At 38.8% G+C, this 15,246-nt stretch overlaps 1 protein-coding gene across 10 annotated transcripts in view; it reads right to left on the bottom strand.

Annotated features, from left to right (window-relative positions):
- The window catches only part of mrtfbb (myocardin related transcription factor Bb), a 51,630-nt gene extending 37,822 nt beyond the window's left edge, over window positions 1-13,808 (bottom strand). For 6 of the 10 annotated variants that reach the window (XM_057860810.1, XM_057860808.1, XM_057860811.1 and 3 more), the window contains exons 1-2: window positions 13,617-13,808; window positions 2,751-2,816 (exon numbers count right to left, since the gene is read on the bottom strand). In XM_057860810.1, the coding sequence (XP_057716793.1) occupies window positions 2,751-2,816; window positions 13,617-13,713 (163 nt within the window). In that variant the 5' untranslated portion in view covers window positions 13,714-13,808. The other 4 variants (XM_057860813.1, XM_057860814.1, XM_057860817.1 and 1 more) reach the window with 3 other exon arrangements.
- Window positions 13,809-15,246: the final 1,438 nt, after the last annotated feature.

Below are 15,246 nucleotides of genomic sequence, written 5' to 3'. Positions count from 1 at the left end.
AACAATCTCTAAAATATGCCTTTTTTTCTGTAAATTATTGTTGGAATAGAAAGATAAGACAAGACGGATGTATACATTCAATGTACTGTATATAAGTACTGTATTTGTTTATTATATCAATAAATCCACAAGATGGCATTAACATTATAAACATTCTTTCTGTGAAAGGCACAGGCCAGATTGGCGGTTGCCTCAGGCGCCATCTAGTGGATAAGGCGCCAAATTGCATATTTGGATTAGGAAAAAGAAAATACCCTTGCTACGCTTCCCAGTCGGTTTTTTGTTTTGTTTTGTTATGTTTTGTTTATTAATAATGTTGACTTATGTTTTGTGATGCATGCTTTTATTTTGGCGCAGGAGGCATAGAGCAGGTAGTACACACGCAACTAAAAGAACATGTACACACAAAGATCAACGTATTTGCTCACACGAAGAAGAGCACACGCGCACACACAAGGAAGAACACTTTTGCTCCAACGAAGAAGTCGCGCAGCCGAGTGAGAGAGAGAGAGAGAGCGAGAGAGAGAGACACAGGGGAAAGATGACAGCGGCAACTTTTGTTGCTTGTGAAGCATCGACAGAGACAACACCTGTATATAACACCTTTTGTACTGTTTATTGTGCGTTTTCAATTGTTGTCAAATACATTGGGCGAGGTTACGTGATTGTTTTTGATGATGTAAGGATACTAACTGATACATGCTAATCGTTTGTGTGGATTGTATTTGCTGTAACAGTAGCTAGTTACAAACGCAAATTTGTATTGCTGTTATTGAAGATGAAACTGATTGAATTTCATTTTTATTTTAGTTTCATTCTGCAAGTGTTGATGTCATGAGCAACTGAATAAAGTCAGGAAACCACAGGGACGTCTGAAATCGTCATTTCGGAGATTAGCTCGCTGTTTAGCTAGGACTTTGCTCCAACATCTTGGCAAGAAAAGTACAATGACATATAATTTTTGAATTTTGAAATTTGGGGGGGTATTCAGGGGTACTTAGAGGGTTCATTACGACTTGCGTGGAAATTCGGGTTACATCACCAGCGTAGGAACTGAACTCGTTCGTTACCCGGGGACTACCTGGACATTTCAATATGCTACATATAAAAAAAAAAAAAGATATTTAATATTTAAGGATAACAGAATGAATCATGTTGTCTTTCTGAGGTTGTGTTTTGCATGCTGTACCTAAACGCAACATGTGACTGACAGTGGAGAGAGAAGGAAGCTTGTGTGGAAGGGTTGGTCGGTGGCGTAATGGTTTCGGTTTTGTTTTATGTTGTTAGCCGTGTTTGGGTTCTTCTCGTCCAAATAAATGATTGAAAACCCTGACCAAGCTGGCGACTTCCTAGTAGATGCTACAATAACTTCTGGTCTGAATCTGTTACTAGCACTTAAGCTATAAGTGTGAGTAGGTCTAGCAGTAAATAAAAATAAAGCGGGAACATCAGACAAAATGCACTTTAAATGGGACATTAATGCAAGTGGCGGAACATTTAATCACTCATTTAAGGTGAACCATAAATAGTGACGACGTACACCCTGTGTATTTGTGAAAGATTTGTGAAGATTAAAAAAAATATACAATACTGTATTTAAAATTATATATGGCGGAAAACACTCTGGTTAATTGAAGTTCCGCTCTGAGACCCCCAATTTGGCCAAATTTCAAATTTGTCCGATATGCAAGTGTGATACATCATTGGAAAGCTTAAAATCTCAATTTTCTGGGGGAAAAAAAATTTTGAACAGGAGGGGATTTAAAACAAAATAAAAAATTTAAAGCAAAACGTTAACTGGAGGTGAGAACACGCGAGAGCAGAATTAAAGACGCCACGATTTTAACGTGATATTATTGCGCACTTTTCTTGTTTCGATCCAAAACTCCATGTAGCATGTATCACCAAGTGTCAACACACAGATGTGAATGGCCACAGCTGGATTTTTTGGGAATTTTATGGGTGAAACATGGTCATATAACAAAGGTCGCGATGCAGAAATCGCAGACATTAAGGAAGGGTCGAGATGTTCCTTTTCATATATTTACCCTTTAATTTTTTTTTTTTTCTCAACTTTTCTTTGTTTAGATTGATTAATTATCATCTAAAATATTGGGGGAAATGCGACAGTAACGAAAAAAATACAATTAAGAGATAGCTATGAGGTAGATATCGTGACTTTTTTACAGACGGTAATTTTTTTCAATGTGACGTAATTTGTTTAAAAGTTTAAAATATGCGAGTGAATAATTTTTTAAAGCTCTTTTTTTCTTTAAAACTAAATATTAGGAATCAATTAATGATTCTAAGCTAAAAATGACAGACATTTCGAATAATAAATACGATTCCTGGCTAGATTGAAACAAAAGCGGTTGCGCGACGTCTGTAAACGGGGTTTTCCAGGGTATAACGGACAAATTAATGCCCCATGAATCTGCTATGGCAGCATATAGACATATTTTTCTATCAAACACAACAGTTCTTTTGGCTTAAAATACAGCAGTTTCTTTTAAAGAGGGGTGCAAGAGCAGAAACTGCTTTTTCAGCCTTGTCTGTGTTTTCCGCTATATATTTTTGGGAGGGCTCCTGGCTACACATCCTTACATTGCTCCTACATTTTAGAGCCTTACTGTGATGAGCTTGTTTGGAGAGGGACATTCCAGGCTCACGCAAATGAGCCACTGCTCACCAGACTTAGTTATTGAGCCCAAGTCTAAAAAACAGGCGAAAAGTGTGAGGTGCGTACTCACGGGGCATGATGCCTTGCTCTGCGAGTTGCTCTCGACTTCGTCTGTGCTGAAGGCAGAGCTGAAGACCTGCCAGAGTGCACAGACAAAAGCAAGTTCAACAATTAGAGTGGAAAAGGCGTCAAAGCAGCCAGCTCGGACGTCACGCTGCCAACTCCCGCAGGTTTTGCCCGCTGCCATGTTTTGTAATAAACACCAAAGGGTGAGGAACTACAGTATAATTCACTTCCTGTATTCAGCTGAAATGGAAGTGGGGGTAAACCACACATGGGACTTGAGTAGCGATCGCGGCGAACTGGACACCTTGGCCAAAGTAAACACGGGGAATAGAATAGAATCCCAACTACACTATGAGCTTGTTAATGAGTAAAGCTGCAGGCAGACAGGACACCGAGAGCCATGTGAGTCATGTCTAGTCAAGTTGATTACATGTCCGTTCTAACAAGAGGTGGGTAGTAACGCGTTACATTTACTTTGTTACATTTACATTAAGTTTTTTTTTTTAAACTCCTAAGAGTTGTTTTACCACGTCCTACTTTATACTTTTACACTTGTGTGGATGTGTGAAGAAGAAACGCTATTTTGGGGGTACACTAGAATTTTCCTTAGTTTTTAACTTTATTTTTGCCAGATAAGCCCATAGTGGCTCTTCCAGTTTCACTAATGAGACGTAGCAAAAATAATCAGTTGACTTATTATCCAATCAGAGATAATAATTGTCACATGACAACACACACGGTTGCAGTTAGTAACCCTTAGTTAGTGGCAGCGAATGAATGGACTCTCCCCTTTGACATGGATTTAAAACATTATTTTAAAATAGGGCATTTCTGTATCGCAGATTCACTTATTAAGGGAAGGGTCTAGAACACTGGTTCTTAACTGGGGTTCGGTGAGTATGCCTCAGGGGTTCGGTGAAGGTTAAGAAATGCAGAGCCCTATTTTGTACGCTGACTAAATCTCGGCAAAGTAGCGTTTTAAACCAGGTTTTGGACTAGTTTGCCCTAAATTTACAGGCTTTATTCCATTTCTTTCAAATGCTAGCCCTCTATCAAATCGGACAAATTGGTTTGCTCAGTGGAAGGTTGACTGGCACTTGGTATGAGGAAGTATAACAGACCTACAGATGGCATGAACTAGGCAGTTAATTAAAAAAGATTGCGTCATTTTACGAATGAATTCATTTTAAAAAATGGCTTTATTATGAAATTCCGAAGGGTTCGGTGAATGCACCTGTGAAACTTGTGGGGTTCGGTACTTCTAGCAAGGTCTAGAACAATTTTGTCAAATTTTCTCCCTGTTTTTTAATTGAAATTTCAAGTTAAAACAATTTAAAAATAAATAAATGAATTTTTACTTTTCCCCTTTTTCATTTTTATTGAGAAAAAGCAACAACAACAAAAATTAAATGAATCACTTTTTTTAAAAGATAAAATATTTACTGTTATGATAAAAAACACATAATTAAAAAATATTGAATGTTTTTCCCCTTTTTAATTAAAACATTTTAATAAATGGAGAAAAAAAAAAAAAAATAGAACTGTGTACCGTAATTTCCTGAATATAACGCACACTTTTTCCCCCAAAATCAAATTGTAAAATCATGGTGCACATTATAAACGGGTACATAGATGGAGACAGGAACATATATATATATATTACATATATATATAAACCGATTTCTTTTTATTGACACGGCCACGTTGTGTTGAAGAAACGTATGCGGCGACCCGTTGCCGACCATTACGCTACGTGACGAAAGCATTTTGTTTCGGTAACACTTCACCCTAATCAGCCGAATGATTTTGTCTGTGTTAAATTCTGCTTTTTTCACTCTTCATAAAGCACAGAATTTAGTTTCTTGAACTCATTTGAGTCAACATTTATTGCAGCTCCGTAACTCAGACCATAACAAACGTAAGCACACAGACTTCGTGTCCGTCAACTATATCTGTCCCTTGGGAAACTCAAACCCAAATAACAATAGTTCCTATTGAGCTCTCATGGATTTCCAACTTACGTTCTCACTTTCATTTTACCGTATCAATCCATGGAAGAAACATTTATTCATCATGATGAAACGAGCAAGTTATACAGCAGCCTTTTAAAAGAAAAGTCACATCTGTTTTGTTTTCTAGATTCTGGTAAGTTGGAGAAGTTGTCAAATCATATTATTACTGTAAATATTGTCAGTTTATGGTAATGTTTTGAACTACCAATGTGCTATGCTCGTGCTGTGTTTCACCAGTCAGTAAAATGACATTTCTGTATCTGTACACGAGCTCTGTTTTCTTGTATTCTTCTATTTATTGGTGCTAAAATTAGGGTACGCGTTATAAACTTCGTTATATAACTTCCCCTAGATTTTACAAGTAAATTTGGGGTGCGCATTATACACGGGTGCGCCTTATATTTGGGAAATTACAGTATTCCCTATTAAAGCAACACTACAGAACTTCCACTTTAGGTCGCTTTTAGCAGCGCAGGTGGACAAAAGTGCTAGTGTTTTGTCTAAAGAAGACTTCATTTCCAAGAAGGATCAGCGCACAGTATCCTTAAATCCTGATCTACCGGTTGCCTGCAGTTTGATTCAACGACATTTCTGTTTCCAACGGCTGTGTGAAGGGTGAATAGTGATGAGGTAATGAATCCAGTTGTGGCTAAACAATACCATATGACGATGTTGAAAATAAGAAATGTTTGATTCTGTGTCATACTCCCCCACCGGCCCGCCGCCTCCCCTCAACCGAAGTCGTCAGCGACTTAGTTCGGGTGAGGGCGGTGTCCCACCAGCCAGTGAAAGCTGGGCCAATATTTATTCCTGAGTGTCCTTTATTCTGGTAGCCTCCCTTTTTCTCTCCTCTGACAAAACTATTCCAGTGTTTTGTTGCTCTGCCATCTTTAATGAATTCCCGCGAAAGTGTTCGCATCGACTTCGGTCTTTATAATGAATGGGGAAAGGAGGAAGTGACGTATGGCATCGAGCAATCAGCACATCTGTGGGGTTTTTTTTGTGTGTGGCAGGGTTCCTGTGACCCTCTTCAAAGTTAGTTTGTGCTGGTGAAAGCAATACAGACCCCCTCAGGCCATAACAGATATGTCATTCAACTAGTTGTCAGTCGACATATGATCACAAATAGGCATGTGCCGATAACCGGTTTCAAGGTATACCATGGTATGAAAATGTCACGGTTTCAAAACCGCACAGAATTTCCGCCATACCGTCCCTAAAGTATTAGCTATTTTTTAATGTACCATAAATGCAGGGAGAAATCCCTTGCTTGCAGCTGCAAGGCTTAACACTCCCCAAACGATTTTTGCTCAGTGTCAGTGAGTCAGCTGTGCTACACGATGGCTGGAGGAGGTCAAACTCCTGAACTTTTTCGCCCCATTGAAGAAAATGAAATCGCTGGTATGGGAATGGTATGGTATGGTTACATAAAAGTTGCGGACAGCTGAGGCTTAGAGGAGGAAGGCCGACCGACATGTAAAACATGTTTGCGTAGGGTGGCTAGGGTGGCTGCTGTGGAGGCAATACCTCCAGTATGTTTTCTCATTTATACAAACTTAAAAGTTAGTAAACACTATCATGAACGTTTCCCTCCAGCAACGAGAGTTAACTCCAGTGTGTTTAGTGTGTCGAGTGGTCGTAAAACATGGCGTTTTTTGTCTGTCTAGCAACTGTCTGTGTTGAGAAAGAGAGTGTGTGTAGAATTAGAGATGTCCCGATCGATCGGGTCCGATGACGTCATTTTCAAAGTATCGGAATCGGCAAAAAAAATATCGGTCATGCCTTTTTTTCATATATATATATTTTTTAATTAAATCGTTTTCTAATTGTATTTAACATTACAAACATAATATGTTACACTCATCCAGAGTCTTTAGTTTAGGCTTAAGGTAGGGTTATCAAATTTATCCCGTTAACGGCGGTAATTAATTTTATAAAAAATTTATCACATTAAAATATTTAACGCAATTAACGCATGCGCTGCACGACCCACTCACGCATTGTCGTGTTCAATCTGTAATAGCGCTGTTTTACCTATATGAAGAGCTAATAGGCAGCGTAGAATGAGTAGAGTGAATTTTGGCAGCCTTTGGAGCCTTTTGTTAATTGGCTAAAGCCTTACAATCCCTCTCCCTACGATTAGAAATATCGTGGGAAGCAATGTGGGGAAGAAAGGTAGTAAGTGATCTTTTTCTTAACACCCTATGTTATTTCCCAACGCAGAGAAGATATATCAATTGGTACCACTGCGCACAGTCATGGTTGCACTTCCCATCATGCATTTGGGCAGAACAGTTAAATGGCTACAGTATCATTTACTGAAAGCTCAACAAATACACTAGATGGCAATATTTAGTCACAATATACAAAGTCACATTTATCCTTTAAGAATTGCAAATCTTTCTATCTGTGGATCCCTCTCACAGAAAGAATGTTAATGTAAATGCCATCTTAAGGATTGATTGTCATAATAAACAAATACAGTATTTATGTACTGTATGTTGAATGTATATATTCATCCGAGTTTTATTCATTTTTTTCTTAATGCATTGCCAAAATGTATATGATCGGGAAAAATTATCAGGAATGATTTGAATTGAATCGGGAGCAAAAAAAAAAGCAATCGGATCGGGAAATATCGTGATTGGCAGATACTCAAACTAAAACGATCAGGATCGGATCGGGAGCAAAAAAACATGATTGGAATAACCCTATGTACAGTATAATGTAAACATGATACGAGTCATACACTCGTGCTTTTTATGGAAAATAATTCAATTATTTTTGTCCTGATGATAATAATGTTAAGCTGTGGCTGTGGGTTTGCGCTCACCTAAAGGAATATATATATATATATATATATATGTATATATGTATATATATACGTATATATATATACGTATATATATATTTCAATTTTATTTAGATTTTTTTTTTTAACTTAACATTACACTTATGTTCCAATTTGCTAATATGTTTTGAAAAATAAAAATCCTGTGCAATGGAAAAAAGTTAACTCAAAGTAACACATTTTACAGTTGTAATTGCAATACCGTGATACCGTGAAATCATGATATTTTTTGCTTAAGGTTATCATACGGGCAGAATCTCATACCGGCACATGCCTAATCACAAATGTTATGAAAATATTTTATAGAGGTTGAAAAGTTCCCGGTTAATCATGGCAGTTTTGGCCCTCCAAAATAAAACCATAACTACGAATGGGCTAACGATAAAGATTACTTTAGTCTAGAATGATAGAATGGGAATTATTATTTGTAAATTGGGGAGCACTGCTGTGGAGAGTCTGCGACCCTAACGGGTAGTGTGTCATTAATGTGTATATTCCTCATTTATGAAGGAACTCAATGGCGATGGTGGATGATGACCTGCCCAGTGTTGTTAATAACAGCGTTGGAGTATAACGGTGTTACTAACGGCGTTATTTTTTTTCAGTAGCGAGTAATCTGATTAAATACTCATCCCATCTTTGCAACGCCGTTACCGTTAATGAGGACGTAAAGGGGCACGTACGCAGTGTAACTACAATTTGGTTGAATTAACTGCTTGTTGTCTGATTTTGTCACAGCAGCCTGGGAGGTAGCAGAGTTGGAGGGAGGAGGATGGAAATGGGTGGTGACGCCATTGCAAACGGGATGCTCGGTGGCTCAGAGCATTGGCAATGCATTCGTGTTCCCGTTAGCATTAGCATTTAGCATGGCGAGCGTCATCTTAAACTCTCGGCCAAATCTTTTTTACATACAGTTTGTGGCATCCAGGTGGGTACAATTATTGAAAATAATGTACTGGTGTCCTGTTGAGTATGCATTATCATCACCAGGATGGCGTTGTCCTTGTAGATGCTAAAAAAATAATATACAGTGGGGCAAAAAGGTATTTAGTCAACCACCAATTGTGCAAGTTTTCCTACTTGAAAAGATTAGCGAGGCCTGTAATTGTCAATATGGGTAAACCTCAACCATGAGAGACAGAATGTGGAAAAAAAACAGAAAATCACATTGTTTGATTTTTAAAGAATACATTTCCAAATTAGAGTGGAAAATAAGTATTTGGTCACCTACAAACAAGCAAGATTTCTGGCTGTCAAAGAGGTCTAACTTTTTCTAACAAGGTTCCACTCGTTACCTGTATTAGTGGCACCTGTTTTAACTCATTATCGGTAAAAAAGACACCTGTCCACAAACTCAGTCAGTCACACTCCAAACTCCACTATGGCCAAGACCAAAGAGCTATCGAAGGACACCAGAGACAAAATTGTAGACCTGCACCAGGCTGGGAAGACTGAATCTGCAATAGGTAAAACGCTTGGTGTAAAGAAATCAACTGTGGGAGCAATTATTAGAAAATGGAAGACATACATGACCACTGATAATCTCCCTTGATCTGGGGCTCCATGCAAGATCTCACCCCATGGTGTCAAAATGATAACAAGAACGGCGAGCAAAAATCCCAGAACCACAAGCGGGGACCTAGTGACCACAGTAACAAAGGCTACTATCAGTAACACAATGCGCCGCCAGGGACTCAAATCCTGCACTGCCAGACGTGTCCCCCTGCTGAAGAAAATACACGTCCAGGCCCGTCTGCGGTTCGCTTGAGAGCATTTGGATGATCCAGAAGAGGACTGGGAGAATGTGTTATGGTCAGATGAAACCAAAATAGAACTTTTTGGTAGAAACAAAGGTTCTCGTGTTAGGAGGAGAATACCTAATTGCATCCGAAGAACACCATACCCACTGTGAAGCATGGGGGTGGAAACATCATGTTTTGGGGCTGTTTTTCTGCAAATAGACCAGGATGACTGATCTGTGTAAAGGAAAGAATGAATGGGGACGTGTATCGAGAGATTTTGAGGGAAAATCTCCTTCCATCATCAAGGGCATTGAATATGAGACGTGGCTAAGTCTTTCAGCATGACAACGATCCCAAACACACAGCCAGGGCAACAAAGGAGTGACTTTGTAAGAAGCATTTCAAGGTCCTGGAGTGGTCTAGCCAGTCTCCAGATCTCAACCCCATAGAAAATCTGTGGAGGGAGTTGAAAGTCCGTGTTGCCCAACGACAGCCCCAAAACATCCCTACTCTAGAGGAGATCTGCATGGAGGAATGGGCCAAAATACCAGCAAAAGTGTGTGAAAAGCTTTTGAAGAGTTACAGAAAACGTTCGGCCTCCGTTATTGCCAACAAAGTGTACATAACAAAGTATTGAGATGAACTTATGGTATTGACCAAATACTCGTTTTCCACCATGAGTTGCAAAGAAATTCTTTAAAAATCAAACAATGTGATTTTCTGTTTTTTTTTTCCACATTCTGTCTTTCATGGCTGAGGTTTACCCATGTTGATAGTTACAGGCCTCTCTAATATTTTCAAGTGGGAGAACTTGCACAATTAGTGGTTGACTAAATACTTATTTGCCCCACTGTATATTAGGGATGTGACGATACACACAAATGTGGGTTCAGTACAACAGGAAAAACAAAAAGGCTTTTTTTTCTCACAGCATTTGAAAGTTAAAGTTTGAATACCATTAAACTCAAGTTTTTAAAAATGTAAAAAGTGTGACCTATGGTTTTTTTTTTTGGAATGCAAAAATCAATTCATTTCAGTCAGTTAATATAAACATATTTGATGTGAAAAATGTTATAGAATGTTGATATGAAAGATGTTATACAATGTAGCATGTGTAGAGCATGAAAAGTAATTTCAGTTACTTTGCGGAGTAACTTATTATTCTTACAATGAGGTAACTTAGTTACTAACTCAATTATTTTTGGGGAGAGGTAATTTGTTACTGTTGCTAATTACTTTTTTAAAGCAAGATTAACAACACTGGTCCTGCCTGTCTGGATGTCTCCACATTTGCTTAGCTAAGACATCGACAAAGTGGCTCACAGGAAGTAAATACTCCCGACTCGAGCACACACAGCACAAGGCAGACCTGCACAGCTCTCCTGGGAAAAGCGTTGAACAGGCCCTTCTGACTCAAGCAAGCAAAAATAAACGGGGCAGCTGTGAGAACAAGGCCTGGGAACCGTGACATGTCATGGGTAGCTTAAGGCGCGCGGGACCCGCTGTTTGTAGCAGAAGCAGACTTTGAGATTGGGAAAAGAGGCCTTCGAGTCATTGTCGCCAGTAAAGAATGCTTCAAGCAATGAAATATAGAATATTTATTAAATTAGGGGACACAATCCGCACCCTGAGTGCTATTGCGCTGAACCCTGGCTAACCTCCCCGTCACGTCAGCCGCCTCGGAGCATAAACAGAGGTCGCTCCTGCGACGTCATCCCTAATTTCCCGGCCACGTTGTTCCACGGCAAAGCTCCCGTTTGATTCCCATTTGATTTGATTCCTCAAGAAACCGAACAAATAGTTTGCCATGAATGCTTCTTGGCCAGAGCAAAGATGAATCTGCTTTATGACGGTGATTTACGTTGACGTTATTGGTTATAAATATCCCAAAGATGGCTTTGGATGCACTCTGATATTTGTGAAGATATGGACCCTCGGATCGTATCGAGTCAGTTTGTGTTATCGCAAACATAACTTGCGTGAGCAGCAGCCAATTCGCGTTTGTTTTGGCACATGAATTGCGGAAAATTTTAGACCAATTAGATTTCGTTACATCAGCACGGTGGAATAGAGGTTTAAACGTCTGCCTCACAGTTTCGAGCAGTGGGTTTCGACGTTCACCACCTAAAAAAAATACTTAACTCTCCAAGCGTAACCTCAAAAAACATATTTTATGCCTCCAAGTACCACCATTATGACCAAAATAAAATTACTGGCTTAACTGTTCATCGAAGGTGAGACTAAAAAAATAGAATTAATATTAGTTTAAGCCACCGCGACATTATGCAAAGTTGAAACCAGGGGTTTTCAAACTACAGTTCACGGGGCAACTGGGGCCCGCTGCTCAGTTTTTACTAACCCGCAGCAAGTGATGAAAATGTCATTGAATATAACCCTCACAAGAAGCTTAATTTCAGCCAACATTGTCTTGCACGTCTCAGCTTTAACACTAGATGGAGCTAGTCACTTAAACAGTGCCTCTGTAAGTTGAAATTCATGTAGGAATCTGTGTAGAATTTTAGTGTTGTTTTACATATACTGTACAAACTGATATAAAAATAATTAGGGTTGTTCCGATCATGTTTTTTGCTCCCGATCCGATCCTAATCGTTTTATTTTGAGTATCTGCCGATCCCGATATTTCCCGATCCGACTGCTTTTTTTTGTTGCTCCCGATTCAATTCCAATCATTCCCGATAATTTTTCCCGATCATATACATTTTGGCAATGCATTAAGAAAAAAATGAATAAAACTCGGACGAATATATACATTCAACATACAGTACATAAGTACTGTATTTGTTTATTATGACAATAAAACCTCAAGATGGCATTTACATTATTAACATTCTTTCTGTGAGAGGGATCCACGGATAGAAAGACTTGTAATTCTTAAAGGATAATGTGACTTTGTATATTGTGACTAAATATTGCCATCTAGTGGATTTTTATGAGCTTTCAGTGAATGATACTGCAGCCATTTAACTTCTGCCCAAATGCATGATGGGAAGTGCAACCATGACTGTGCGTAATGGTACCAATTGATATATCTTCTCAGCGTTGGGAAATAAAGTAGAGTGTTAAGAAAAAGATCAACTACTATCTTTCTTCCCCACATTGCTTTCCGCGATATTTCTAATCGTTGAGAGAGGGATTGTAAGGCTTCAGCCAGTTAAACAAGGGCTTCAAAGGCCGCCAAAATTCTCTCTACTCATTTTATGTTGCCTTTTAGCTCTATGTATAAGGTGCCGTTATAGATTGAACGCGACAATGCGTGAGCTGGTAGTGCAGCGCATGCGTTAATTGCGTTAAATATTTTAATGTTATTACCGCCATTGATGCGATAAATTTGACAGCCCTACTATAAGCCAAAACTAAAGACTCTGGATGAGTGTAAGACATTTTGTCTGTAACAATTAGAAAACGATGTAATTAAAAAATAATAATAATAAATAATGTGGCAAAAGTGTATCAAATATTTGTTCTCCCCACTGTATATATTAAAAAAGGCATGTCCGATATTTTTTTGCTGATTCCGATACTTTGAAAATGACGTGATCAGACCCGAAAGATCGACGTCTTTAAAAATAATCCATTGTGATAAATTGCTTTTAGCGCTTAACTCACTCGCCATTCACAGTTTTAGACACAAAATCCAGTTCAACTGGGAAGGTTGGCATTGAGTAATTGTGTCCACTAATTAAAACATCGCTGCCACACCAACCAGTCAAGATAGATTGGACGTCTATCGCCATCAATGGCAGCCAATGAGTTACATCTTTTTTTTTTTTTTTTTAGTTTAGTTTAGTTTAGTTGTTTTCTTTTTTTAAGTTTTGACACCTCTACCTTACAGATGGTCGGTTAAACTTGACTATAGGTCACGCAGTGTAGCTGACATATAATGACAGTACAGCGTATGCCTCATTGTTGAAATGTTACTCGAAAAATATAGTCACATCCAACATATTGCTGTATATTCCCCTGCTGAAATCAACTGAAAAGTTAAGACAACCTGCAATAGTAGTGTAGACAGTCCTGTTGCTGTTAAATGATAATGATGATTATAGATATTCCATTGCCTTTTCCATCAATCTATCTGGATTTGTCGTATCCCCAGCAGTGAAAGTTAGAGTGACGTTAGACGTGAGTCAATACAAATAGTTTTAACATTGCCATGTCACTTCCTGGTGAGTCTGTTGACACACTGCCCCCCACGCAGCAACATTCATTATTGTCATCACAAATTGATAAGTAACAGGACCTACCCGATTTGAATTTGCTGGCGCAGATGGAGGGGGTCTCCACGTGAAGGCATGCCATCATGGAGGGTGGTGTGCTGGGGGGCCACTTTTGGCGTCCCATGGAGCGACTACGTCGGCGGCCGTCCGGGATAGACCAGACTTAGATCTGAGCCTACGACAGCCGGCGACCCCTCCTCTCTGGCTCAGCTGAGAACGTGTGTGTTCACAGAGTGTGTGTTAAGATTAGTAGGAGGGAACACAGTCTGGCAGATGTTAACCCTCTCGGGGCTGCTGCATTAGCTTAGGAGATGAGTCAAGTTAAACATTGTATTATTACAATACACTGTATTTTTGTATTATTTTTATCTGTATAAATACTTACAAAAACAGAAATACACTCTGGTTACGGCTAGAGATGGATCGGGTCCGATCACGTCATTTTCAAAGTATCGGAATCGGCAAAAAAATATCGGCCATGCCTTTTTTTAAATTATATATATATTTTTTAATTCAATCATTTTCTAATTGTATTTAACGTTACAGACATAATATGTTACACTTATCCAGAGTCTTTAGTTTAGGCTTAAGGTAGGGTTATCAAATTTATCCCAATAACAGCGGTAATTAATTTTTTAAAAAATGTTTAAAAAGTGTTAAAATATTTAACGCAATTAATGCATGCGCTGCACGACCCACTCACGCATTGTCGCGCTCCATCTGTAACGGCGCCGTTTTGCCTATATAGAGAGCTAAAAGGCAGCGTAAAATGAGTAGAGTGAATTTTGGCAGCCTTTGGGACCCATTTTTTAATTGGCTAAAGCCTTACAATCCCTCTCCCTTCGATTAGAAAAACTGTATCATGGGAAGCAATGTGGGGAAGCAAGGTAGGAATTGATCTTTTTCACCTTATGTTATTTCCAAACGCAGAGAAGATATATCAATTGGTAGCACGACGCACAGTCATGATTCCACTTCCCATCATGCATTTGGGCATGGCCTTCAGTATCATTTACTGAAAGTTCAACAAATACACTAGATGGCAATATTTAGTCACAATATACAAAGTCACAAGTCTTTCTATCCGTGGATCCCTCTCACAGAAAGAATGTTAATAATGTAAATGCCATCTTGAGGATTTATTGTCATAATAAACAAATACAGTACTTATGTACTGTATGTTGAATGTATATATTCGTCCGAGTTTTATTCATTTTTTTTCTTAATGCATTGCCAAAATGTATATGATCGGGAAAAATTATAGGGAATGATTGGCATTGAATCGGGAGCAAAAAAAAAGCAATCGGATCGGGAAATATCGGGATCGGCAGATACTCAAACTAAAACAATCGGGATCGGATCGGGAGCAAAAAAACATGATCGGAACAACCGTAGTTACGGCCCCAAGTAACACTCTTAAGTTTTTGTTGTTTTTTTTTCATTGAAGGCAAGGCGAATCATCGCCCCTCCCAGTTAAAAGGGATTGGACGTCCAGCTTGGACCAATGAGTTAAATTAGTGCCCACCCTGTAGGGGTAAAAAAAAAAAAAGGCATAATTTGTACATGAACGTGTCAAGACAACCCCTTAATGCCTGCAACATGAAGCAATTGTCAGAGAATCCCAAAACTTAAAAAATAAGGTCCTAATGGCACTTTT

Source organism: Corythoichthys intestinalis, chromosome 16, assembly GCF_030265065.1.
Source record: "Corythoichthys intestinalis isolate RoL2023-P3 chromosome 16, ASM3026506v1, whole genome shotgun sequence".
Taxonomy (NCBI): Eukaryota; Metazoa; Chordata; class Actinopteri; order Syngnathiformes; family Syngnathidae; genus Corythoichthys; species Corythoichthys intestinalis.
This window is presented reverse-complemented; position numbering and strand designations above follow the sequence as displayed.